This window comes from Fukomys damarensis, unplaced genomic scaffold (genome assembly GCF_012274545.1).
Source record: "Fukomys damarensis isolate Sample0158 unplaced genomic scaffold, DMR_v1.0_HiC HiC_scaffold_15, whole genome shotgun sequence".
Taxonomy (NCBI): domain Eukaryota; kingdom Metazoa; phylum Chordata; class Mammalia; order Rodentia; family Bathyergidae; genus Fukomys; species Fukomys damarensis.
This window is the reverse complement of record NW_022900927.1, coordinates 59596235-59621013: the sequence shown is the minus strand read 5'-3', so window position 1 is coordinate 59621013 and position 24779 is coordinate 59596235. Positions and strand designations below refer to the sequence as shown.

Here is a 24779-nt window from a genome sequence, read left to right as displayed (position 1 = left end):
AGCAGTCAAGTGAGTCACCTGGTAATTCAAGTCCTGGTGGCATCTCTGCTTTTACGTGTTAGGAGGGAAATTGTCAAAGATAGACACACGGCTCACCACAAAGTACTTAAAAGGAAGCAAGCCCAGGAAATGCAGGCATGTGTTTGAAAGGTACCCTGTTGCTGTCACATTTATTTAGGGCTTTCAGATGGCTAAAAGCATGGTGCATAAATCATTTTCCATCAAGTGTAAAACTAAAAAACTTGATCTGCAGGAATGCAGTGTGATTTTTAAATGAAGACTAGATTACACTCCCTCGAAATAACTCCTGGTATTTGCCTTCGAGACCCATTGATTTATGTTATCTCCTGCTCTGTAGCAGTTTAGATTTGTCACACTTAGCAAAGTAATTTGGTTTCCTACAGGTTTGATTCTGTTTTGTCGAAGCAAGAGAACAGTTTTGTGTTTGGTTGCATGAATACATTCCTTCAGAATTTCAGCCAGCATTTTCAAAAAGATGTGGATTTATTTTTAGCTGTATTCTCCTGCCTCAAAGGTTTATGCTGTTGAACACTGATATGGCTTGAGAAGTTATGCCCAAGGCATAGCAGTTCTTTCCTAGCTAGGAATGGAAATATTTATGAAGCTTGCTGAAAATTTACCAGGTCCCTGAAATCAGAGTTTATATCTCTTAAATAGTGACTAAGCTAAATACATTTTTATATTCATCCAACCAAGGCATATTTATTGGGCCACTAATACGTGCATTGCATTATTCTGGCTAATGTGGTGATGTCAGATTATACAAGTTACCCTCCTACTGTTCCAGGTCCATTTTAACATATTTTTCTTGGGTACTTAAAGAATGACAGGATTGTAGTAATAAGACTCAGCCTCTGCCTTCAGGTTGTAAACAGAATAGCTAGGGAAGCAAACTCATAAAACAAGCTCCCTGGTACCAAAACACAAAACGGTGAGTTCTGAGAAAAAGACTAAAGGCTCAGAGGCAAGACTTAATAGAATCTGAGAGCCTCTGACAGGGTTTCCTCGAGCTGGACTTTTTGAGAGGAGAGGCTCAATGGTGAACAACTGGGGAAAAGCTGTCCCAGTCAAAGGGACTAGGATGGCTAAAGGGACGGTGACTTCCAGAATTTGTGTTTTTGGAACACTGAAGCACAAAACACACAGGAGGACCCTGAATTGCGACACTAGTATCCCTCCGCCTTGCTCAGGAGCTCGAGTCTACTCCCTGCCAGTTCTCTGTCAACTGAGTGGAACAGAGGTTTACAGGTTAGATGACCCAAGGCAGTTGTGGCTGTGTTGGAGTCCTACATTGATCCCTGCCTCTGAGGATTCTTGTGACCCCTTTAAGTTCCCTTACTTTGGCTCTTACTCGTCCCATGATTCACTTTCACTAATAGAACTGTGGAGGAAGTGATGTATTTTAGTTCCATGTCTAAGTCCCTCTCTGGGAATTTTTGTTTTTTAGATGAGGTCTCACTAAATTGTCCACCCTGGTCTCAAACTTGTGGTATTCCTGCCTTAGCCTACCTAGTATCTAGAATTACAGGTGTATCCAGCTCTAGGACTCTTGATAATTCTGAGAAACTCTTCCAACCTGAAGAGACCATGCAGAAAGGACACCAGACATGTGTGGATGGACAAACCTGGAACTATGAAAAGAAACACAGTTGCCTCAGGGCCGGGCCCTGCAGCCACGTGACTTGCTGAATTCAGCTGCAGCAGTGTCTTCCAGAAAGACCAGCGGAAAACTACTTGGTGGAAGTGAGCCCATATTGCAAGACTGAGAGGAAATAAAATGGTCATTGTTTTAATCTTCTTAACTTTTGGGGTTGTTTGCTATATGATAATAGATTACTGGAACCTAAATGCATAAAAAGTCCTATCAATAGTACAGACATTTAGTGCTGTGAGAGAGGTGCCTGTGCACTACAGAGATAATATTTCCCCTTCCATTTAAATCTAACAGTGTGTTGGCAAGATAAGCACTTTGTCCAAATAAAGACTTAGTCCAGAATGGAATGTTAGTCCAAACTGTAAAATCAAAACCAAACTAATTGCCAGGTGTCCGAGTGCTAAGGTGAAAGGGTTGGGTCTCAGAAAATGGTACCCCAAAGTGATCGCTCAAAAGCAGAGTTTCACTTTGATCTTCTCCAGCCCTCCTGTCTCTCATCCTCTACCTCCCCTAAGGCAAACCGTACAAATTAGAATTCTTCTCCAAAGTGGGTCATAGAAACCAGAACCCGTTTCCCCCAAGGTAGCCATAAAATCTAAAAATACTAGTCTTTCTTTCCCCGTCCTGTGTAAGAGTTGGCTATAAAAACAAGCCTTATTTGATAGTAAGTCATAAGGCCTCCATTACATAAGGGTCTTAATCCTTAAGGAGAAACACATGCTTTAACTTGAGGGGCCAAGAAGATTCTAAGCAGACCAGCCATGCTGTTTTCCTACTCATTCTGTTTCCATTAGCTTATTTCTACAAAGTTACTCACCTTGGGTATTTGTGTCTTCAATCTGAAGGAGTCTGTGTCATGTCACTATGATCAAATAAGCTTGTTATGGCTTTTATCCTGTCTAGTGCCACTTTGTTTCAGCAGACTCAAATATTGAATCTTCAGAGGCAATGTTTGAATGTCCTTATAGGAGCTACCTATCATTTCAGTCACATATACTTTCTCTCTTGACAACGAAACAGGGCTTTTTATGAAGTAGTAATTATGTATGCACATCCAAAGATCCACAGGGATTGTGGGTTGTAGTCCACTGGAATGAGCTCTACACATCTCCTAAGAACAAGTGTGTGTGTGTGTGTGTGTGTGTGTGTGTGTGTGTGTGTGGTGCTGATGGCAGTCAAATTGACCTTGGGGATTAGGCATATGGCCAGTTGGAGTAAAAGATGATGTATCCAGTTGTGTCAACAGTCCTGCTGATTACACAGCTACGGCAGGAGAGAAGAGTAAATCCTAAGAAAGGCCGGGATTAACAGTCAATGGCCAGTTATCACAACTGTGAAGAGATACGCTATTTTTTGTTTAGAATTAGGAGAACCTATTATTCTGTTGTGTTCTTGCTAGACTGTGAATTATTCATAGATGAGCTTAAAAATTTTCCTGTATTTTTGACATCTATTAGAGTACCTGGTTCATTGTGTATATGATAGATAATAGTCAATATGAAAACTAATGAGAATCCAAATTTTACAACCTTCCTAAGCCACTTGGTACTGTTTATTTTACATACTAGCTCTTTTTTTTTTTTTTTTTTTTTTTTTTTTTTTTTTTTTTTTTTTTTTTGTACCAGGGATTGAACTCATGTCCTTGTGCTTGCAAGGCAGGCCACCGAACCGCTGAGCTAAATCCCCGGCCCTTACATACTAGCTCTTAATAAATACCTTTTTATTAAAAGGTTTTTTCCTTCAGATGAAGAATTGTAGCATGGGGCTAGGATATAGCTCAATGGTAGACACTGGCCTAGAATGTGCAAGGTCTGGGGTTTGATCCTCAGTTCTGCAAAAATAAAAAATAAAAAAGATTTGGCATAACTTGAAGATTAAACCTGTCCTATGATCTCTCCTCATCACAGATCTCATGTTATTTAATTGTTATAAATATGTTTTCTTTCATTGAACTCTTTATTAAGAAGGAATGCTCATTACTTGGGTTCCTTTGCAGCAGAAGAGTCAGAAGATATATACATGCAAAATGCATATTTCCTGCACACCCAAAAGATCACCTAAGTGTAAACAGGAGCATTTTGACACTATACTAAAATAGCTCCCTAGGGACTAGGTTCTAGAAATTTTAAGAAATTTATTCATTTTTTCCAGAAATAAGCTTTCTTTTAAAAAACTAAATCAATACCCATCAGAATAGCTTGACTGATAACAAACACAGTATGTTCTTTATTAATCATTTTCAAACACATGCACCTACTAGTGAATTAAGAATATTTATTCGGTGTCATGGGATACTTGACTGTATCTTCAGTTTCTAGGGTTTTTTTTTTTCTTCTCAGAATATAATATTTTTCAAAGATTTCCTTTCTCTCTGATGGACTCTAAGTACTTTGTACTTTTGTAAACGTGTTCTTTCATCAATAACATTTTCCTATATTCAGAATGAAGCCCAGAATTCTTATAATGGTTTGCCTGACCCTATAGGATCTGCCACCTTCTCTCCTATGTGTTTCCTGCCACTTTCCCTTCCCTTACACGTGACAAAGGCCTCCCACCATATTGCTTTACAAGTTCACCACATCGGGGACATTACCTGCTGTTGCCCACAGCACCCTCCCTCCTCCACGTAGCACTGTGGCTCAATGTTCCTTCAGATGTCTTCTTAAATGGGACTTTATACTATAGAGGCTGTTCCCATACTTTATACTATAGAGGCTGTTAATTTTTTTAAACTCATACCTCTTAACTTTTTATGGCTCACAAATCCTTCTGAGAATCTGATGAAAGCTAAGAAGTCTTAGGAAAAAAAAAATGATTGCACACAAAAGCTTGTTTATTAATGAAAAGATTTCTCTGGCCACCTGAGGGTCTTCCATCTATCTCTTGTGAGTCCATACTTCCCAGATTAAAACTAATCTGGAAATGATACCCATTAAGTATTCAACTGCTGTGACATTCCAAATCCAACCCAAAACGGGACCCGAGTAGCACCACCCTGAGCTGTTGAGAGACCCACTTCCACAGGTGCATGCCACTCACTCAGTTCACGCTTTCTTGTGAGCATTGCCTGGCACCTTCAATCAGGAGATGCTGCGGGACACATAGGTGCTTGGAATTGCGAAAAGTAAAGAAAAACAAAACACCAGATTTCTGCCCTTGTGAAACTTACATGTATTGTTCAATCCCAGACAAGCCTGGTATCTTCATTCTATGGTAGTAATATTGTGCCTATTTTATTCTCCAATGGTTTCCCTGAACTGAGGCAAACTGAGGAGATAACAGTAGGTCTTGACTACACTCCATTAACTCCTGTTACCACCCCTGCAGAGATTGCTAACTTCTCCCAATTGTGCATCAAGCACACATTAGAAAAAAACTATTTTTGCAGCCACATAAGTGGATGTTTATAAAATTTAAGTAGTAATGACATGCTAGTCATATGATGGCAAGAACTAGTAATATTTTGTCATCCCTATTTAGAAAACTGGACTCTGATACACAGTTTTGCTATTAAATTTTAAGATGCTAAGGACAACCAGTTTACCTAAACCAAAGCAGATTTTAGGCAACAAAAATAAAAATAGATAAATGAGACTACATCAAACTGAAAAGCTTCGGCAAAGCAAAAGAAATAATTAAAAATGTAGAAAATGGAAAAAGTATTTGCAAACCATACATCTGGTGAAGAACTTATATCCAAAATATATAAGAAACTCAGATACCCACATGGTAAGAAAATAAATAACCTGATTTTTAAAACTGGCAATGAACCTAAATAGCCATTTTCCAAAAAAGGACATATAAATGACCAACAAGTATCCCAATACACTTCAGCATCTCTAATCATCATGGCAATTAGAATTTAGACCACAAGAAAATATCACCTCATAACTGTTAGGATGGCTGTCATCAAAAAGATGAAAGATAAATGTTGTCTCTGAGGTAGAAACAAGGCAACTTTTTCACAGTGTTGGTGGATATGTAAATTAGTATAGCCATTATGGAAAATAGTGTAGAATAGCCTTAAAAAATTAAAGATAGAACTTTCAGATGATCCAGGAACCCCACTACTTGGTATATATGCAAAGGTATGAAGTCGGTGTGTTGAAGACAAGCAGTACTCCCATGTTTGTTGTAGCATTATTCACAGTAAGCAAGATGGAACCAACCTAAATGTCTATCAGCTGATGAATGTTTATAGAAAATACTATTCAGCTTTAAAAAGAAGGAGACTCAATCATTTCCAGTGACATGGATGGACCTGAAAAACATAATGTTAAAGGAAATAAGCCAGGCACAGAAAGAAAAATATTGCATGGTCTCACTTACGTATAGAGTATAAAGAAATCAAACTAATAGAAGCAGCCAGTAAAATGATGGTTGCCAGAGCCTAGGACACAAAATTGCAGTTGGACTGGAAGAATAAGTTCAAGAGATGTATTATGAATCATGATGACTATAGTTAGTAACAACATGTTGAATACTTGAAAATCACTGCGAGAGTAGATTTTAAATATTCTCACTGCAAAAAAATGAATATGGGAGATCATTCATATGTCAAATAGCTTGAATAGACATTCCGCAAAGTATACATATATCAAAACATCATGTTGCACATCATAAATATATACAACCTTTACTTATCAAAAGTAATAGATTGAAACAGATTTATAACAAGTCTGCAAAAATGCCTCTAATTACTTATGAATAATTATGGCAACAAACCTTAGACTAAGTATGTATAGATTTATGTGAAAAGGTTTATTGGAATCATAAATAATTTAAGGATTTGAAATTTACCTTATGAATGTGAGGACTTTCAACTATGTGTTACTTTCTCAGAATTGACAGAGTCCCCTCGTGACAGTTGTTTGTCAACTTGATTGGTTTGGGAACCGCCTAGAGAATTGGTAAAATAGACTTCTGGGTGTGTCTGGCTGGGTCAGAGAGACATGACTGTGTATTCTATTTAGTCCTTGACCCCTGCCTCTCTGGTGCTGTTTCCGTTCTGCCTCCTGTCCTCCATGAGCTAAGCAGCTCTCTCTACCATGCCCTTCTGCCACAATGTTCCTGTCTTGAAACTTTTTTCTAGAATGGGAAAGTTGACTAATACAACTAGAACGCAAGACTTTTCCTTCTGTGTGTGCTTTATGTTTTCCTTTTGCAAAGACTTACTTTCTTTAGAACTGAAGTGCGTCATTTATTTTGTCTTCTCCATGGCATAGCCAGAGTGTATGTGTTGACTCAACTGCCCACAGACATATCTACCTAGTGCCACTGCTAGAAAAAACCAGCCACTGCTTTCTGTTTCCGCACAATTAGGCTGCTGCTCTTCTTCTCTTGCCCTTTATCACCACTTTCTTTCTCCTACCCCTTTTCTCTCCTTGCCCAAAGTATCTCCTGTGATGCTTTTTGTGAGACAAAGTCAAGATATTTGCTCTGTGATGGTCACACATGCAGCAGCAAACACAGAGACACACTTAGTGTATGAACATCCGTAGTGTCTCTGAAACAAAAATATGATGGGTCACAGGAGAATCGGAATGAAAGATGGCAAGAGGCTCTCCTCTCCTCTCCTGTCCTGTCCTCTCCTGTCCTCTCCTCTCCTCTCCTGTCCTCTCCTGTCCTGTCCTCTCCTCTCCTCTCCTGCCCTCTCCTGTCCTCTTCTCCCCTCCCCTCCCCTCCCCTCTCCTCTTCTCCCTCTTTTCCTCTCTCCTTCTCTCTTGAAAATAGAGAACACCCAACAGTTACATTTAGCCTCTGAACCTTATCAAGAAGAAGAATTCCAATGTGTCATGTATCTCTTACCTTCTGGGGTCACATTAAATTTCACCATCCAATTTTAGATGCCCTATTTTCGAATAACATAGTGATAAGGAAGGAGGAAACATCCCTGAAAAGCGGTGGAACCAGACTAGCACTTTAGTTTCATGATAGTATAAAATCTAAAAGAAACGGGTGTTTTCAAGCTGTGTTTCTTTTAAGACTCCCTAGTTTAGTGGTTTGGAAGGTCAAGGTTGATAATGAAAGAATAATAACTATTCGTTAACTTTTCAGCCCTGTGACAGAAGAGCTGAGAAAAACAACTTAAAGCAGGAAAGGTAGCTGTTGGTTTCAGAGGTTTTAATCTATGACCAGCTGCTTCCAGAGCTTTAAGCCTTCGGCAGAGCAGAAATACCTTGGTGGAAGGGCGTGGCAAGGGAAAGCTGTTCACCTCACCTCACAGAAGCTAGGAAACAGGGAGAAGGCGCGAGCTCCCAAAAGGAAGGGACCAGGGACAAGATATAGCCCTTAAGTTTATGACCCACTTCCATTCAACTAGGCCCCACCTCCCAAGTCTCCATCACCTCCCACTAATGCCCATTGAATTATGATCTTATCATAGATTAATCTACTGATGAAGACAGAGTCCTTATGATCTAATCATTCTCCAAACCCCCCATCCCTGAGCACATGAGACTTACGGAGGTCATTTTATCTCTAAGTCATAACAAAGAAGTAGGTAATGGCTTTTATCTCCCTAGTTTGTTCTGTAGGCAGTGTACCAGTTATGTATTGCTGCATGCCATATCACCTCACAACTCAGTGACTCAGGGATGGAGGTGTGGTGAAGTACTTGCCTAGCTTGTGTGAGGCTTTGGGTACAATCCCCAGGAACACCACCAACACAACAAACAAAACCGAAAAAAAAAAATGGCTAAAAACAGTAGTAGACTTACTTTATTTCTCACTGTTTCTATGAGTCTGGAATTTAAGAACGGCCCAGGTAGGGCCAAGGTTTTAGCTCAGTGGTTCCGCCACCTGCCTCACAAAAGCAAGGTCCCAAGTTTGATCCCTGGTTAAAAAAAAAAAAAAAAAAAAGAAAAGAAAAGAAAAGAAAAGCCCAGCTGAATAACTATTATTTGAGGTCTCTGGTGAGATTGCAGCCAAAAAGTGACCAGGGATACATTATCTGAAAGTCTGTGACTAGGAGATTGCTTTGTGCCATAAAGAAAGATAAGCAGGCACCTTGAATCCATAGTGTTAAGCGAAATAAATCAGATACACACTTTAACTATAGGAGAAACCCAAAATATAAAGAGCCAAATAAAAGATAGATCATAGGAAATAGGGAAATCGATCTTGTGTAAAAGAGAAGGGGACCAAGAGATGAAGTGGGTGGGGGGGAACCAGGGTGAAAACAGAATTAAGATGCGTTCTGTGCATATACCAACCCCCAACAGGAATGGAATCATTATGTACTGTGACCATGTACTAATCAATAAAATTGAGTAAGAAAATAAATATACTTACCAATAGTAAGTATTGATTCACAAAAAACAAAAGGGAAGTCTAATGAAAAATTTTAAAAGCAAGATAAAAACATTCAATGTATAATACTAATTTGAAAATTAATGTTCTTCAATTAAAAAAAAAAAAAACAACTTCATTTCTTCTCTAGTGATCCCTCCCCAGGCCTCCTTCACTATTCTCAAAACCTGGCAGCTACCTTTCCCTGGAACTAGCAGTTCAAGAGTGAGGTTGAATCAGCGATTCCATTTATGACCTAGTTTGAAAAAAAAATCACACGTTGTGTCTGCAAAATCATATTGGTCACAAAGGTTTGCCCTCTTCGACATCACAGCAGAGTTTAAGGGAATGAATATCAGGAGGCAGGATCTACTTGAGCTCTGTGCTGCAGGCTGGCTCTACGTAAGTGTATTGGCCAAAAGTGAGGTGATAATGTTAGAAATTATTAATACCGTTAGAGGAAAAACTATTTTCCAAGTTCATTTATGTGTAGGGTTGATTCCAAAGCTTTGCCACGAAAGGGGGTTACAGTCAATTTCTTATCCCAGTGCTTACTCGTGCAGTCATTGAAATAGATTATTATTTAGTGATTGAGTTAGACAAGATTTGTGTCTAATAAACATGTGCCTGCTGTATTTAAGGTATTTGAAATTTAACATACTGCTCATTAACATGTTTCTGGTGAGAGAAGTTAAAGCTATGGTACTGTTTGCATTTTCTGTTTCTAAAGTATATTGGATATTTTTCAACTTCAAACAAGAGGCAAGTTCAAATTTTCCTTCAGAAGGTTCGATAATTGAATCTGGTGAGACAGACTGACAATGGGCAGATTAGCAGGAGAGAAAGAAGGCATTGAAATGTATTACTATGCATATGTGTGGGGGAACTCTATAAAATATGAAACTCAAAAGCGACCCAAATGATTGAAGCATAAGTTGCCTCATCATAGGAGAGTAGAAGAGGGGTCTAGAGGTAGTTTTGGAGGGGTAGGAAATGACTTTTTAGAAGAGATGAACCCAGAGAACAGACAATGTCCTGAGAGAAAGTATGTGCGGACTCTAGGTATGATGTTGATTTTTCAGTCTCTTCCTTTGTGATTCGAGTTTAATCTTCCTAAGTTAATAAACTTTCAATAAGAAGATTGAAGGCAGCTGTGTTCCTCTTTGTCAGAGCCCATCTGTAGGCCGACAAGGAAACTTTAGAGGAGCCCTTCCCTGCCTTAGCTCTCCCCAGGGGTCCTCAGTTTGAAGTCCAAAACAGCATATTTTGGAGCATAATTTTCTGAGTCCCAACACAAGTCTTTCTCGTGTTCCTATAAATTGCAAAGCAAGTAACCAGTGCAGTGAATTTTCATGCATTCACAGACATGTTTTTTTTTTTTAATTTACTAAATACCTAACATTGTTTGACCTGTGGTGTCCCCGGGGTAAAATAAATGTATAACACCATGGAAGAAATACATCTATTCTGAGATCATTTTAATACATCATTTAAAATAAAGTAGGGTACAATACATAGAATGCAGTGAGGCCTTAGGAAGAAAGGAGTCCCTTGGCACTGATACTGAGGGCCCTTTAGAGAAGAGGTAACACTGTGTTGTGTTTTGAACAATGGCAGGCCTTCACCCAACAGACTGAAATCGGTTCGAATAAGTCACTAAGAAGACATTTTGCTGAAATAACCAAAAGGTACCGAAGCAAGAAAGCGTGTCATAGCATAACTTGTGTATGAGTTTTTTTGTTACTGCTGTAATAATTTACCATAGACTTGGCTAGCACAGTATAGATTTTCTGCCTGTCACTTCTGTAACAGGTCTGAGATAGACAGAAATCTCACTGAGTTAAAATCAAAATGTCAGCAGAATTGTATTATTTGTTGGACGCTCCAGGGTAAAATCCATTTCCTTTCCTTTTCCAGCTACTAGAGCCTTTTCCACATTCTTTGATCTGTGGCTTCATTCCTCCATCTTCAAAGCCAACAATGGTAGGTCATTGTCTTCTTATACTGCCATCTCTCTGGTTCTCCAATTCTGGGAAAGGTTCTCTGCTTTTCAGGACTCATATGGTTAGATGGGAGTCAGTAAACCACAGTAGCCTCACCATTTCAAAGTCCTTATCCTTAGTCATATCTGCGGTGAACCTTTTGTCACATAAAGTAGCTTATTATTTTTTCCTAGGATGAGGATATGGATCTCTTTGGAAACCACTGTTCTGCCTGGCACAAGGGTTTATTCAGAAAAAGACCCAAGATTAGTTAGAGTGTAGAGTTCTTAGGAGTGAAAGGCAAAAGGTAAGGTCAAGAAAGTAGTCATGGGCCAATCCAAGAAAGCATGAGTTGGGATAAGAAGATTGGATATTAACTTGTATTTGGGATGTTTGTTTTTTCCTCATTCCTTGCCCCTCTCTTTTATTTATTTTATTATTATTATTTTTTTTTATTTTTATTTTTTTTTGGTATCGGGGATTGAACTCAGGTCCTTGTGCTTGCAAGGAAGGCCACCAAACCGCTGAGCTAAATCCCCAGCCATGCCCCTCTCTTTTATACAGTGTTCCTGATTTCTTTTGAGGAACTTGCCCTTTGGGCTGTGGGTTCTAGGCAGACTACCAGTTAGACTCCATTACCTGTCTGTCTGGCTTGGACCTATGACCCAGGCCTACTCTTTTAACCTTAGTAATTCAGGTGTGGTCATATTATTCAACCAGAAGTGTTGCCTTGGATTTGCCTCTTGTTTGGGGGTTGCCAAGTAGGATTGTAAGCTTGATACTAGCTAAAGCCTTGTCACTAAAAGGATGCTCATCTACTTATAAGGAATGTAGCTACTTAAAAGAGAACAGGTAAGAACTAGATATCCAAGAGTATTATATAAATCCCCTAAAAGCTATCCTTTGCTTTTCTGTGGATCACTTGCAACTGAAAATCCTGGATAACTTACCCTATGTTTCTGAAAAGTTTTCAAAGGGGCAAAAGCAGTAGAGTGAGATGTTCAGGTTTACCTTGATGGTAACCTATAAAATGGCTTGTGGAGAAGGCAGAGAACCATTATCATTGTTCAGGTAATAGCTGATGGATGATTAAATTAGAACAGCTAGGCCAGTGGTGGTGAACCTGTGGCACGCATGTTACTGTGTTTTTCTTTCAAGACAAAATATGTTAATATATGAGTTGTTTTATCTAAATTAAAACCTCAGTATTCAGGTTTAATTGCAGCATTGGCACTTTGCAATAAATAAGTGGGTTTGGGTTGCAGTCTGGGTCTCTAAAAGGTTCACCATCACTGAGCTAGGCCAAAGGAGCAGAGAATTTCAGCAGAGTGGTCATCAAAAGCCAAGAGGGCCAGGGATTTACGTCAATGTTTCTGCCACCTGCTTCGCAAGCAGGTCCTGAGTTTGATCCCTGGTACCAAAAAAAAAAAAAAAAAAAAAAAAAAAAGCAGAACACATCCATTTGAGATAAAGTGATAATTTTGAGAAATTTAATGAGTTATTTAAATGGAATAATAGGAGTTGAACTCTTGACAACTGTTGTACTTTAGATATTTTATTGCTAAATCTGAGTATAAAAGTAATTCCCATTGTAAAGCACCCAATAAATAAGTGGATAAAGAAAACAAAAATCACCAACAATATCACTAGCATTAACTTTTATTAAAAATTGGACTATCCCATTCCAGACAATAATATGATCTTGTATTTATCACTTTGTTACATTGTAAATAATTCCCTTTTTATTCTAGAAAGCAGTGTTTTTATTAGCTGCATAATAGTCCACAAGTGGAAAGTATTTCTTTACCCTTGCATACAAATCACGAGATTATAATGGTATACCACGTTAGATTAACTTTTATATTATCTCTTCTTATGTGTTAACTTTTTAACCTCCTAATCAATGCTGTAATAATTCAACTTCAAGTTCATCTTTATTTTAAGGAAGATTCAGGGAAATTAGAGGAGGTTGAAGGGAGGAAAGGTTACGGTTGGGGAAGGGGATAACAAAAAGAAGCAAGCTGTGTCATGTACATTTACCCACTCTCCCAAGATGATTGTAAAATGTATGTAAAACGTAAACATATACTAAGAAAAAGTGGCAATTGCATATGCATCTTTACTATTATGAGCCCTTAGCTTATCCCTATCCATCTACTGAAGGAGCAAAGTGTGTCATTTAGCTTTCTTTTGTTCCTGAAATAGTAAAAGAATTCTTTTTTCTGTTCCCTTTCATGTTTCTTATATGTGGCATCCTGTTTCCTGCTGAGACTTTTTGACCCATCTCCTACAAGCTTTTGCTATTTCTTTGTGATCTCCTTAGGAATTTGCCCTACATTCCACTTTCTGTGGCATTTCCATTTGTACCTCATCTCCCTGTGAAGTTCTTTCTTAAGCAGCTTCTGTAGTCCTTGCCAATTTTTTTTTTCTCATTGAAAATGTAACAGATTGTGCTGCTAGATGGGGTCACAAACAGCATCTTTGACCAAATCAACATTTGAATGCAAAGGTAAATCACTAAAATGGTAGATTTTTTTCATAATAGAGTTATATAAACAAGGAACTTATATTTATTATATTATTGGAGCTCTGAGACATAGCTGACTACTGTATTTATGAGGTACGTAAAGTCAAAATCAGAAAAATTAAAAATTTTTAACAAGCTATAGGATGTTTCCATTCTGCCATATATTAACTTAGCCAGCTAGGTATTAAAATAAGACTGGTCATTAAAATAAAGCATTTACGGAGGAAAGTATAATCCCTATTATGCTATGCCACTTTTCTCCAGAGAGGGCACTTCATTGCAAGAATCAAATATTTTTAAGACTTCTACACTTTTTCCAAAATGATTTAAAACTTTTCAGTATTGCAAATTTCAAACATGTACAAAAGCAGAGACCCATGACCTTAAAACCACTCAACACATAACCAATCTTTTTTTTTCTTTTATTAACGTCTATTAATTTCACGAAATATTGGGTTTCAGCATATTTTGTTCATACCCCTCTCCTCATTACCCTCTCTTACACCCCCGTGTCCTACCCCTTACTCCCTTTCTCTTGTCTAATTATGGTTTCCCTTCTTTTTTAGATACTGCATTAGGGAAACGTGGTATTTGTGTTTCTGAGTCTGGCTTATTTAATTGAACACGGTGATTTTCAGATCCATCTATTTTCCTGTAAATGACAAAATTTCATTCTTTTCATGAAAGAATAATACTCCACTGAATATAAATATACCACATTTCTTTATTTATTCATCTATCTGTGGGTATGTAGGCTGGTTCCATATTGTGTTGCAATAAAATTGGGTATTCTGGTATCCCGATAGTGTGCTGACTTTAATTTCTTCAGGTGTATACCAAGGGGTGGTACAGCTGGACCAGATGGTAACTGTATTTTTAGTTTTCTGAGGAACGTCCATACTAATTTCCCAAGTGGCTGTACTAATTTACATTCCCACCAGAAATACAGAAGAGCTCCTTTTTCCCTTATCCTCCCTAGCGTTTATGGGGTTTTGTATTATTATTGACTGCTATGGTTCATATCTAGATGACCCTTCAAAGCCTTGAACACCACAGGCTTATAGGTGGGGCTTTTGGAAAGCAATTGAATCACGGGGTGCTATAGCTAAGTGTAATTTTAGGCGATGGGGCCTGGTCAGAAGTGTGTGACCTGGAAGGGTATCAAGGCGCATTTCCCTCCTGGGCTCCCTGATGCAAGCAACTTTCCTCCTCCCTCCTCTGCTTTTCCTAGAATTCAAGGTAGCTACAGGTTTAAGACAAGGACTTGAGAACTTTGGATGTTGCTCCACGCTGTCTTGAACAAGGTGTTGTCAAAGCTGGCAACTGGATGTCCCTGCAAATCCTGAGAAGTATTTTAGCTACTTTTATCTTGGCGTCCTCTGTCTTGAAGGGAGATGAGATAGGCTAGGTAAATTTAGGGCTGAAAAATACTGTAATACAGACATTAAGTGATGAACATTTCTGCTTGCAAAGCTGACCCACAGTTTAAAGACCCCAAATATTCAGGTAATAAGGGAGGCATATAAAATGGAAGTAGAGATGTCACACTTTATCCTATTTTTAGTTACCCATTAGACATGTACAGGCCCAGCCACTAAGTACCTTTTACCGTCCCATGCTACCTACTCAGAGGTTCAGTGGCTGATAGAAGACCAGAAAGAAAGTCAAGTAATCAATTTATTCAGCTACCATGTATTGAGTATTGTAGGGGAGAAAAAGTAACACCTTTTCATCACCCACTGCAAGGTTCAAGGCTGACACCCTGTAACAAAAGGTAAACTAAGGAGAAGAAAGCATAACAAATTAATTTAACCGAAGTTTTACATGAAATGAAAGCTTTTGGAAATAAGAAGCAAAGACCTAGGGAAAACTGTTTTTCTGCTCAGGTGTGATGAAGAGGGACAGATGTTATGTAGTAGAAGCATGACTGAAGAAAAAAGGGATTGGAGGTGGTTAGCCAGGCCAAAGGTTTGTGTAGATTCTTTTAGTCCTCTGACTATAGGGAAGGGCCCCTCTAGAATGGGGATTTTATGACCTATTTTCAGGTGAGCTAGGTGGAGAATTCCTTTATGATCATGCTTCAGAGGAGAAAGGAGGGGTGACATTCCTCCTGTATTTTTCTCAATTACTAAGGTATCATATTTTGGGATATGTTCATTCAGCAGTCGAAGGAATAATGTGCAAGGAATAAGGATATTCAAGATATTTAGTTTATTCCAGATATAATGTAGACAATGAGAGTCAAAGGAAAAGCCAAATCTGAAAAACTGCAAAGAAGCACCAACATCTAAGGCCAAATTATCTTTCAGCTGAAGGACAGGAAAGAGTGAAAGGTTAATTGAAAAAAATTCTGCCTTGCAATGCCGTAAAGGAGATGGACTAGCATATGGAATTCTTATATGAAATATAATATAAAACTTTCCAAAATATTGTTCTCAAATTGTCTTTCTTATGTTGACTATTAAAAACAAAGGCAAACATTTTTAATGATATTAGGAATAGAACTATTAGAATAAATTAGTAATTTTTAGCATTATAGTCACTATACTATGTTCCCAAAGAATTTAAGGAGATGTAATGCTATGTTATTCACAGATGGTTTGTGTCACACTTTAGTTTCAGCAAAATATATTTAAATACATTTTCCAATTATTTAAAATGTGATATTATAAGCACTCCTTTCTAGGATGTCTTGTGCAGAGGTTAATCTTTTACTGTTGGAAATGAGCCAATTTATATCTAAAATTCAAAAGAAAGAAACAGATATGCACCTATCTTTAGTTTTTAGGAGCAGATAACATAACTTTAATACAATATTAAATAGACTGAAAATGTCTTCCAAATTGTGTGAGTTTCTTAATCATAAATAATTCAGTTAATGAGCTTCCAATAGCTTAACAGACTAGAGAAGCAAGCAGAGTGTCACTAGATAATTTATATATATTACTGATTTTCTGAGCTCGCCCCCCCAAATATGTCAAAGATAACAGGGAAATCAAACGAGGAAATTTTCAAATAATTTTAACTTTATGTGTGTTTACTTTGTGACGGAGGGAAGAGAGTGCACATTTGAACATTTTAATTGTAAAAGTCACGTCGAAGTCAATGATTAGTTCTTAGAATCACGGAGCACCACCTCACATGACTACATGAGCTATCATCTCACTGACTATCAATGGAAAACAGAACAATTTACAAAGTGATAAGTTAGTGCCGTGGTTGAAATGCATCCTCCAAAGTTCATGTGTTGGAAACGTAAGGCCCAGTGCAACATGCTGGGAGGTGTGACCTTTGAGAGGTGATTAGAAATGCTTAATGTCATTGTCACAGAAGTAGGCTCATCATTGCAGGAATAGCATTCTGCCTTACAGAGAATGTGTTTGACCTCTTTTCCTCCCTCTGACATGTGCTCTTTTGCCTTGCCATGCCTTCTGCCATGTTATCATGCAACAGGAAGACCTGTGCTAGATTTGGCTCCTTGATCTTAGTTTTTCCGCCTCCAAAACTGTGAACCAAATAAACTTCTATTGTTTATGAATTACTGAGTCTGTTCTGTGACAGCTGCGGAAAACAGACTAAGAATTCGTATATCAGTACTCTAGAACTTGTCACCATTGATCTATACCTACCTTAGTAATAAAATGCCCAAGCTTCAGGTCACTATATTAATTTCTTTGAGGCTTAACATACACTGGAGAGACTGCTGTAATTTGAGTTCTACTTTTCTTACACATAATTTAAAATAGTAATAATTTAGGTCCTTATGAAGAATCAAAGGCAGAGGCACATTTCCTTCTAAACCCACAATTTTAGTGATGCTATAGAATGCTTTGTGTCTCTTGTCCTATGCTGGTATAGTTGTTGAACCCAAAACTTCAGGATACAACTACATGTTAAACACTCTATTACTTCTGTTCCATTGATGATTTTTATTATAAATACAGTTGCTATCTTTTACACCTACTGAGCATTCTTTAATTGTCCAGTTTATAAAATGATCATGTATATGTTGAAAAGTTCGTGCTAATTACCAGTGCAAAGTACTGCACAGAGAGTATTTACATTTACCACAGAGAAATATCAACGACATAAGGATACGTTCTGCCTTACCTCAGTGATAAGAAACCTCAGCCCCAGGGTGGCTAAATAATTCTACTAACACCACACAGCTTGTAAGGGCTGGAGAGATTCAGGTCCATCTATCTCCGTTCTCCTGTTTATTTTTTCCTGAAATAAATGTTTTTTAGGAGCACATTCCTCTTAACAACTCTTAATTCCTACAGACAAGGAAGCTGATGCATAAGGTCACATAGAGCATCACCATCATAGATTGGAATCCACATCTTTAACTCCAGGTCCAGGAAACATTTTACTGTGAACTTGGAGCCCTACATCTTTTCTTTAATCTGAATACACTCTGTGCTCGAGTTTAAATACAGCTAAACTGTGCATCCCATCTAGTCCTGTAGGTCAAATTCAAGTCTTGCACCCTCATGCAACTTTTTCCTTGTTTCATTCATATGAATCTCATGTTTCTTTAATCGTTCATGGCTTGATAACTTATTGATGTAGGTTCGTAACATATTTCTTAACTGTTTTGCCAATGAATGTACCTTTAGAGCATCATAAGATTTTAACGTAAATGAAAAAGTTGCTGTGTTGCTAACATCCTTTGTTATCTTGGTATGGGACATAGTGTTTAGCCATAAAGAAGATAAAAACTGAGCATTTAGGATCTGAATGGTCAGATCCTAAACAGATGAATTAATGTCCAAATAATCTACAACTGTTCCCTGTTCTTTAGAGATCACCCATGTATGATGATAAAGCCCATTTTATTCCAAGATTATTCCTTTTAGATATGATTTTATAAGAAATGTTTACTTTGCATATCTGACATTGTATATATTTTATTTATATCTTTTTATTTTTCATTGAAGGTTACCATTACCTGTCTTTGGATAATATTAGGCATCAATTTCCTAAAAGGTGCTTCGTAAATTTTTCATCCTTCAAGGTGCTCTGATAAAAAAAAGCCAGGAGTCCTCATCCATATAAGATCAGGAAACATCAATGCTGTACAGTCATCCTTAGAGATTTATCCTGAAAATTAGTACTTCAAAGTTTAAAAAAAGCTAAATTAAAGAAATCCATTTAGGAAGTCAAAAGGATCTAGATGTGATATATATGCCAGTTCCCCACAATGGATGTATTCATCACATAGTGCAAATATATACTAATAAAAAAGAAACCCATTTAACTTGCTTTGCCTTTGCGCCTCCCACACTGCTTTGATCACGAACCATTTTTATATTATTCTTTTTATTGTATCTTAGATACTACTAAGAATCTTTAATAGTAAAGGTAGTAAAGGTCATCATATCATCTATAAGTCCTTAAGATATAGATGTCACCACATTTTCCCTTTAAATAGCTTATATAATTAATAATATATCATTAATAACAATCTCAGGCCAGGGATTTAGCTCAGTACCACTGTGCCTGCCTCCCAAGTGCAAGGTCCTTAGTTCAAAAAAAAAAAAAAAAGAAAGAAAGTCTTTTTCTGTCTTGGAAAAATTAAATTTCTTTGAATCTGCAAAGTTCAAATTGTCAGTATTATTCTAAAAAAGGAATATTTTCTCTTGTGGGAGCTATCTTTGAGTTTTTTGTTTGTTTTTTGGAGTAATTTTTGTAAATATATTTAAGGTAAAACCAAAGTCACAAGCATTTGTTCAAAAACCTGCAATTCAAACATTTTTCACTTTGAGGCTAAGTCACTTCTCTTTGATCACTTTCCAAATGAAAGGTGAAATATCCTAGAACACTAGTCTACAGAAATAAAACATAGGTTTCAGTTTCACTGGGTGGCTGGATATTTAGAAAGACAGAATGCTGATCTCAAAAATTATAAAGTTGCATTCCAAGACCAAGTCATTAGAAACTTTAAAAACCAAGGTTCCTTTTGGCAGGGAGAAAAGGTTCTGCAACAGAAAAGAAGTTAACAAGAGAAAAGCACAGCAAACTTATTTAACCATATTCTATGTGATACTGGAGTCTTCAGAAATGAAGACCCAAAGACCCAGGCAAACTGTATATTTTCCACTTAGGCACCATGAAGAAGCAACACTGATGTAGAAATGTAGAAGTGTGACTAGAAAAGGGGTCTGAGCTGATGATAATAAACCGGAGCAAACTTGATAAGGCCTGTTTATTCAGTCCTCCACACTCCTGTGCCCCCGGGTGTGGGATTCCTGTCTAGTGAAGGCCTTCAGAGGGAAAGGAAGCGTGTCAAAGAAACTCCTAAGTTTTATGTCTTGCTTTGAGAGAAAGAGGAAAAGGAAAAGGAGCAGGAATAGTTCGGAAGCCTGCTTCCAAGGCCCCCCAGCCTTCTCTGTTCAAAGTACTCAACAGGCCGAGATACATTCCACACGTCAGGGCATCACATTCTGAGCCCCAATACTTTCACCTTGGAAATTCTTACTCTGTGAACCCTCCTATTCTGTTCATTTCCTGAAAGTGATAGAACAGTGGAAAAGTGAAAATTCCCTTGCCCTTAAGGATGCGCCCCACACACACCCTTTCAGGCCTCAGCCCCAATCTTGGAAAAATCAAAGGAATACATTGATCATCTGTGCTTATCTGAGCACCAGGCCTCCAACAATGAGTCTCTGTATTCAACTGTTTGGAAAAGCAAGCACTACTTGGACCAGTTGACTAGAAGGATTTTGTATTGAAGCAAAACTCATGTGTCTGATTCCCCAAATCCCACTCATCTCCAAAGTATTGTTTAGCTACTTTATGCAAGGCCTTCTGCTAGGCACTTTGTGAGGCACAGAAATATAAGCACATGGCCTTCATCATCGAAGTGCTTAAACGGTTGTCAAAAATGTGACATGTACATAAATACTCTCCAGTGTCAAAAGTGAAAAGCAGCATGTAAGAGGCACAAATAATTAATATATAATGGGGATTTAGAGTAAGAAGAAATTACTAATGAGAGTATCCTGGAAAGCTTTACAAAGGAATTAGAAGGACCTTGAATAGTTAATAGAATACACCCATATGAAGCTTAGAAATAAAGGATGAGAGTGACCACAAGAAACTACAAAAGAAAAAGAGATAGTGTGAGTAAAACTAGGGAGACAAGAAGTCACAAGGCAGGTGATGAGTACAACAAAGAGGGAAAGGAGCATGAATGAAGTTGAGGTAGGATTTGCCCAAATAACAGAGAACTCTGCATGCCAAATAATGATGATGAGGTTGATCATAAATAACAATAGCTGTACTAGTAATAGGAATAACTGCAGTTAAAATTTACTGAGGATTTATCACAGACCAAGTACCATTCTAACTGTCTCATTAAATCTCTCAAAATCCTGTAATGTAGGTACTCATAGAAATTCTCCTATAGATAAGAAAAATGGATCTGCGGGAAGGTTTTACCATCTGTCACACAGCTAGAAGTTTTCTCTTTACTTAGAAAAGTTCCTGGAGCTGTACTGAGTCAGCTGTTGCATGGCCTTAAACAACCCCCTTATTACAGAACGCCATGAACATCAGGGAGGATGGGAGCAAAGTAAACACTTGGTACTATTCTAGATTCTTTGTCAAGATAGATGACACAATACTTGTCTTTTCAGAATTTATTTCCTTAAAATAGAGAACTCTACTGAGATTCAGCCTATATCCTCCCTAAACCCATTTTCTATCATAACATTTAGTCACCAGTAATGTGTATCTGATTTGGAGAATCTCTGTAGTTGTATAAATGAATGTTTCCATCTGAACTTTATTATATCATTGCTAACCTCTTTTCCTAGGTGGCCTCCACATTTGGCCTTCTCTTATCATGAGAAAGCATTATTTTGATTATCCTGATATGAGGATTCCTCATTGAGTTTAAACATTACAAATGATTTGAAGAACTAGCTAGTTTGGAATCAATAGTTGAACTAGCAAATCACCATCACAGTCATTCATATTTTTTGTTCCTATGATTTTATTTAAAGCATATAAAAAAACTACAAAAATATGTTTTCTGTGTGACTGCTTCTAGATTACTTATGTACAATCCATTAGGCAAACTGCATACAAAGTTATTTTTGATCAAACCGTGTTTCATATAAAAGAAATGAACAAAGCATATAGGTTTATATAGCATATATATTTATATGTGGTAATATTAGAAAAAAAGACATTTAAAAGGTCGAGGAAACATTGTATTGTGAAAAATATCAACAACCAAGCTGATGGCATCTAAAGCTATATTATTTAGATGACAAGAACATGCCTTTATATTTTGGCTAATAACAAGGTACAACCCATTCATTTTATATGTCAATTAACATTTGATAAGAACAATTAATTTTAACAACAGTTTTATAGCAGAAACCCAGCTTTGTCAAAACCAATGGAAAATAGGGCCGGGGATTTAGCTCAGTGGTGCCACTGCCTGCCTTACAAGCTCAAGGACCAGAGTTTGATCCTGGTACAAAAAAAAAAAAAAGCCAATGGAAAATAAATTAGAAGCTCAAGATGAAAATATTGTTTCAATGAAAGAAGCAAACTTCATTAAATAAGGCACACATATTAACACTGAAAACATATATATTCATGTGAAATTTCGATCTCTGATCATAATCTTGCACAGTAACACAACCACAGAATCTGGGACAACTTTGCTAATCATATTGCTTTGCCCATGAAAATTTAAAGATATTATTTGGCTAACAGAAGAAGTTAGTATAAACTGTTATTGAACATAGTAGAAAGTAACATGTTGAAAAATTTAGCTGTATATCATTTTTAAAAACAAAAGACATGGTAACTATAGAATTCAAAATAGTATCAGTGTTGTTGTTCCCATTACCTGCTAGCTATCTAAAAACACTGAGAGAATTTTTTTTTTTTGGTACTGGGGATTGGACTTGGGACCTTGTGCTTGTGAGGCAGGTGGTAGTTGAGTTGATTTTTAGTATTTTGTTGTCAAAAATTTATTTTGGGATCTTGAGGTACTGAAGTAGAGAATTCCTTCACTGACCAAGAATTTTCTTAGATCAATATTTAATTATTGTTTTATACAGATTAGAATATTATTGATCAGACCAAAACCAAGCAAATAAATTAAATTACTATTTAATGATATATGTCATGATCTTACAACGTAACACTAATTGAAACAAAAAGATACATTTCCAAAATATTTATTTTTAATGTTTTCAAAGAAGGCATATAAGAAAAACTGGTAGGGAAATGTGAGGTTCAGATATGCAGCTTGACCCTGAGGTCCTACAAGAGCTTAGGCCTTTATCTCTTCCCATGTCTCTGCTGTGTTCTCTTCTATGTTGGCTTCTTTCTCAGGTTCCAGCTAGCTTGAGTCTTTAACCCTGAGTCACACACTGAATAGAGGAGTAGGAGTGGCCAGATGCATTAGTTATTTATTGCTATATAATAATTTATGACAGTGCAGCAGCTTAACAGACATGTTTTAATCTCAGACTGTGGGCCAGGAATGACTTATCTGGGTCCTTGTCTGGGCTCTCTCACCTAAAGAAAAGCATCAATTTGCCAGCCTGGGCTGGGCACTCATCTGAGGCTCCACTGAGGAACAATGCACTTGCAGGCTCACTGACATGTGGTTGGCAGGATTCGGTTCCTTCAAAACCTCTGAAATCCAGAAATTTTCCTCAATCCATTGCCATAGACTTCAATATGGCACCTTGCTTTAGCAAAACCAGTAAGGGCAAGGGTCTTCTAGCATGACCGAAGTCAAAATTAGTCTAGTATTAGAAGTGACATCTTCATCACACAGTTTTAGGCATATCTGTTGGTCAAAAGCAAGTTACTCCAGGGAAGAGAATTGCATGAAGACATTAATACCCAGAAGCAGGAAAGCGGCATGATTTTACTAGTGTTTCTGTGCAAAGTAGAGCTGTGTGTCCGCCTCTGAAGATGATATGTGCAGAAAGTTCTTCCAACTCACCAGAACTGAAAGTGAGGGAGGGAATTTATCCTCCGAGAAAATTAGGGCATTATCAGAAGAGAGGGAAGGATGCTCAGCACCGAATAAACTGTCCATGACATACTCCCAGGATTGGCTCTGAATTGTATAGAAAATAGAAGAGTTAGCTCTATTTCTACCCCCTGACTTTGAGTCATTATGAATCTCAGTGCTTATTTTAAATTACCTAATTGCATGTTTATATTATGGGATAAAGATATTTTGGTATGTTAATTCAACATTTCTAAGCCAGCTCTGTTCTTTATTTTTGGTTTAAATTATAATTTTCAGCCAATGCCTTTACATGAAATAGGGTAAAATTTCTGTGTATGATGTTGCTGAGATTATCTTAGGTGTAAAAATTACACGAAAACTTAAATTCAAATTCTCTGAAAACTCATCCTAATTTACCTATAGAGTTTTTAGGAAAATGAACCAGAACCAAATGTTTAACCCTGAGATTTTAGGGTTTTATAAAATGGAAATAAGTATTAATCTTGAAGTGAGAAAGATTTTTTGGCCTCTTCTTTATACAAATCATAGACTTACCACTTGATTTTTATAAAGAAAGAAAACTAGTCTCCATCGCAGAAAGTGTTTACCCATGAGATTTTAAAACAGTTAAAATTTTCAGGCCAAGATAAATAAATGAACTCAGTCTTGTCTATGTTCATACTTAATCACACTAAAAGAGTCATGGGAATGAAGTTTGATTTATGGTTTCCTAGTAAATTCTTCCAAAATTACGGCTTTCAAATAGTATTTGACTGTCTCCAAGAGGAGACATTTCTGAGTCAGGAACCAGGGTTTATCAACAATATTATTAAGAGATGGCGAAGCGGGGAGGGGACGTGGAGGGAACAGCTGTAAGAGAGAACATAATCACTCTGTGTCACAAGCATGAACCAAACATTGTGGGGCTGGGATGTAGAGATGGAGGGAGGAGGGAAGGGAAGGAAAGGAAAGGAAAGGGGAATAAAAAGAACTAAATACACATACCTGCTCCCTAAAATGAATGTATACATTAAATACTGCTAACATATACTCATACGTTAATAAATAATATAACAAATAAAAAGATAACCCTGTTTCCTGGTCATCCCTAATCCTTGCGCTAAAATCTCATGTTTCAAGGGAAAGAATAGTAAAGACACACCTGAATGTAAGTTGGAATAAAGGATATTATAATCACAAAAACATATATATGGATTTTAAGTGTGTATTTATTATAGCTGATGATCTATTGGTAATACTTATTATTCAGCTTACATTTATTTTTATTACTTTCACTGTTTATTCAGTGCA

General features: G+C 37.3%; 1 protein-coding gene across 11 annotated transcripts in view; it reads left to right on the top strand.

The window, feature by feature from the left end:
• Positions 1-24779, top strand: part of Anks1b (ankyrin repeat and sterile alpha motif domain containing 1B) — a 1036613-nt gene that overhangs the window by 617034 nt on the left and 394800 nt on the right. For 7 of the 11 annotated variants that reach the window (XM_010629137.3, XM_033763851.1, XM_033763850.1 and 4 more), the window contains one exon: positions 10883-10948. The exons of the other annotated variants lie outside the window; for them this stretch is intronic. In XM_010629137.3, coding sequence (XP_010627439.1) covers positions 10883-10948 — 66 coding nt within the window. The remainder of the gene's footprint in view (positions 1-10882; positions 10949-24779) is intronic. 11 annotated transcript variants of the gene reach the window in all.